The sequence below is a fragment of the Chaetura pelagica genome, unplaced genomic scaffold (assembly GCF_000747805.2).
Source record: "Chaetura pelagica isolate M959 unplaced genomic scaffold, ChaPel_1.0 scaffold124, whole genome shotgun sequence".
Taxonomy (NCBI): Eukaryota; Metazoa; Chordata; class Aves; order Apodiformes; family Apodidae; genus Chaetura; species Chaetura pelagica.
This window is the reverse complement of record NW_009952891.1, coordinates 707,948-711,121: the sequence shown is the minus strand read 5'-3', so window position 1 is coordinate 711,121 and position 3,174 is coordinate 707,948. Positions and strand designations below refer to the sequence as shown.

Here is a 3,174-nt window from a genome sequence, read left to right as displayed (position 1 = left end):
GCTCTCCCCGCGGCTGCCAAAGCCCTGGAAGCCGCAGCTGTTCGAGCGGCAGTTCTACAGCGAGATCCTGGACGCCACGCTCACCATCACGGTCACCATGCGGACCCTGGACCTCATCGACGAGGCTTATGGGTTCGACTTCTACATCCTGAAGGTGAGGAGCCCCCCCCGGGGCTGGGGCCGCCAGCCCGAGCACCCTGTGCCAGCAGGGACCTGGCCTTGGCCAGGTGAGCTCCAGAGCAAACCCCAGGGCTCTTTCCCCTTCCATGGAATGGGTTAGGTTGAGAGGGGCCTTAAGGATTATCTATTTCCACCCCCCTGCATGGGCAGGGACACCTCCCACCAGCCCAGGCTGCTCCAAGCCCCATCCAACCTGCCCTTCAACACTGCCAGGGATGGGGCAGCCACAGCTTCCCTGGGCAACCTGGGCCAGGCTCTCACCACCCTCACACCAAAGAATTCCCTCCTCATGTCCAACCTCAATCTCCCCTCTGCCAGTTTTCATCCATCCCCCCTTGTCCTCTCCCTCCCTGCCCTTGTCCCAAGTCCCTCCCCAGCTTTCCTGGAGCCCCTTCAGGCACTGGAAGGTGCTCTAAGGTCTCCCTGGAGCCTTCTCTTCCCCAGGCTGAACACCCCAACTCTCCCAGCCTGGCTCCAGAGCAGAGCTGCTCCAGCCCTTCCATCATCTCTGTGGCCTTCTCTGGTCCTGCTCCAACAGCTCCATGTCCTCCTGTGTTGGGGGGCCCAGAACAGGACCCAGCCCTCCAGGGTGTCTCACTAGGGGGGAGCAAACACTCCGAACGAGCTCCCTGAGGGTCTCCACAGCGTGTGGATAAACTGGTGGTGTCTCCATGCTGACAGGCTGCTGTGCTCCCTAGCAGAAGGCCTCTGGGCACCGTTTCACCTCAGGCTGTGTTTCCCCAGACCCCAAAAGCCGACATGTGCTCCAAGCTGGGGATGGACCTGAAGCGGACGATGCTGCTGCGGCTGGCGCGGCGCGACCCCAGGCTGCACCCCGATGATCCAGCCAGGAGAGAGGCCATCTATAACAAGTACCAGGTGGGTGCCTGCCCCGCAGGCCCTGCCCTGGGCTCTCTGGGGACCTTTGCTGGTTGTCCAGGCTGATAATGACCCTGTCACAGCACAACCCAGCGCTGATGCCTGTAAGGTTTAAGGGTGGGGACAGAGAAGGTCTAAACATAATTTGTCAGGTTTTTCTTGCCTTTCTCTGGGCTGCTTATTCCTGTACTGAGCATTTTAGGCAGACCAAAGCCTGTATTTTTACTGTGATTCAGGTCAGCAAGGGTCTCTGATAAGCACTGGGAGGAGCTGGCACTGCTGACAGCAGCCAGGACCCCAGACCACCTGTGTGCAGGCTGGTTGTGGGCAACTGGTGATGGGTGACAGCCTAGAAACACCACCAACATTCATGCTCCCTGGGGTTGTGCCCAGAAACAGTCCTAGAACAGCACAAAGGAGAGGCCCAGCAGTGGACACAACTCATCAGGTGAAGCAGGACCCCTGCAAAGGGTAAAGGAGAGAGGGGAAGTGGACTTTGGTTGCCAGAAATGAGGGAGCAGTGTTGTCAGAATAGTCTGTAGTAACATTCCTCCTGGATTGTGTCTTTGTGTGAGTTGGTTTTGCATCTTAGTTACTTGGAAAGACTGCACTACCTGCTTCTTCTTTCATCACAGGAATTTGTGATCCCAGAAGAGGAAGCTGAGTGGGTTGGCTTGAGTTTAGAGGAAGCAATAGAAAAACAGAGGCTCCTAGAAAAAAAGGTAAGTTCCTGAGACAGTACTCAGCAAAGAGAGATGTCTGAGGAACATCAGGCTGCATGTCCTGCTGGTCCTGAGGCAGAGGTGAGTTCTGCTTACAGAGCTGAGCACCAACTGTGTCTAGAGGAGCAGCTTGTCTTGTTTAGCCACTGAAAAAGACATGACCCCTCCTTCTGTGGTGTTAACTCTTTGCACTCCTGCTGCACTGGCTCCCTGAGCTCACCCAGGCTTTGCTGCTGCTCAGGTTCACTCCCTCTTAAGTGATTTATCCTCTGCTTTGTTTCAGGACCCTGTCCCACTCTTTAAGGTGTATGCTGAAGAGCTTGTCAGCCAGCTGAAGGAACAGGCTCTGCAGAAGCAGTAGAAGGAAAGGAACATCTGGAGCAAGATGTTCCCTGCTGCAGGCCAAGCTATGGGGTTCAGTGGGTCTTCTGATTGAACCACAATGTGTGGAAGAGGCCACATGAAGAGTGTGTTGCAATTATTGAAGTCTAATGGTGGCCTGAATTCAGTGAGGAGCCATTCCTATGGGCTGAGGAAAAAATTCCTGTCCTGTGGCCTCTGAAAGTGCTTCTGTAAGACTGACTGTGGTTCTTCTGCCTGTATGAGTAGTTGGCTGCTGCTGAGAGCTTGATCATGGTTTAAAATGAAATATGCATTTTGAGCATATCAGTAAACGTTTCTCTGATATTCATTAGTGTGCTCATTAGCTTGTTACAGCAGAGACTCTGGGGCATGGTGGTGTGACTTGGATCAGTCCCCAGCCTGCTGCAGCTGGGACCTGAAAGCAGCATGACCCCAAACCCCTGCTTCAAGCAGGCCCTGCCGGCAGGTGGGGCTGAGCTCCCCTTCCGGCTCCCCCTAACCCCTTGGCCTCCAGCACCGTTTCTGTTTGGTGACTTTTACGTGTTCCCGTAGTCGAAGTGGGTGCTCAAGCCCTTGGTTCTGTCTGGCACCGAGTGACTTGAAAAGCACTGACCAGGATTCCATGCTGGGCACTGCTGTGTGTCACTGGTGGCTGCAAACTGGTGCTGCAGAGGGTTTGAGGCTGGAGCAGAAGCAGCCCCTGCTCCCTTTCCCTGCAGCTCTGAGGGGAGGGACAGGCCCAGAGCTTGCAGGGTGGACCTCGTGTGAGCTGTCACCCCAGGAGGAGACTTTGCCTTAACCTGGCCTGGGGATGAGACCTGCTCCCCTCCCTAGCACATCAGGGCAAGTGTATAGTCTTGGTTTCTAAGCCACAGGAACTGTTACAAGAGAGAAACTGGGCTTCTAGAACAGTGTGTGGCTGATCCCTTCTGCCCTGGAATGGAGCAGGACCTCAGGGGAGCAGAAATTCCCAGTGCCCAACTGTCTGCCCTAAGGATTTGGGGGAGAGGTGCTGTGGGGTGGGCACAGA

The 3,174-nt window shown here is 55.5% G+C and overlaps 1 protein-coding gene across 1 annotated transcript in view; it reads left to right on the top strand.

Annotated features, from left to right (window-relative positions):
* MRPL28 (mitochondrial ribosomal protein L28) overlaps positions 1-2,142 on the top strand; it is a 6,142-nt gene extending 4,000 nt beyond the window's left edge. Inside the window, exons 3-6 of the mRNA XM_009995520.1 lie at positions 1-154; positions 925-1,059; positions 1,695-1,781; positions 2,065-2,142. Of these exons, the coding sequence (XP_009993822.1) occupies positions 1-154; positions 925-1,059; positions 1,695-1,781; positions 2,065-2,142 (454 nt within the window). The remainder of the gene's footprint in view (positions 155-924; positions 1,060-1,694; positions 1,782-2,064) is intronic.
* The last annotated feature ends 1,032 nt before the right edge of the window (positions 2,143-3,174 follow it).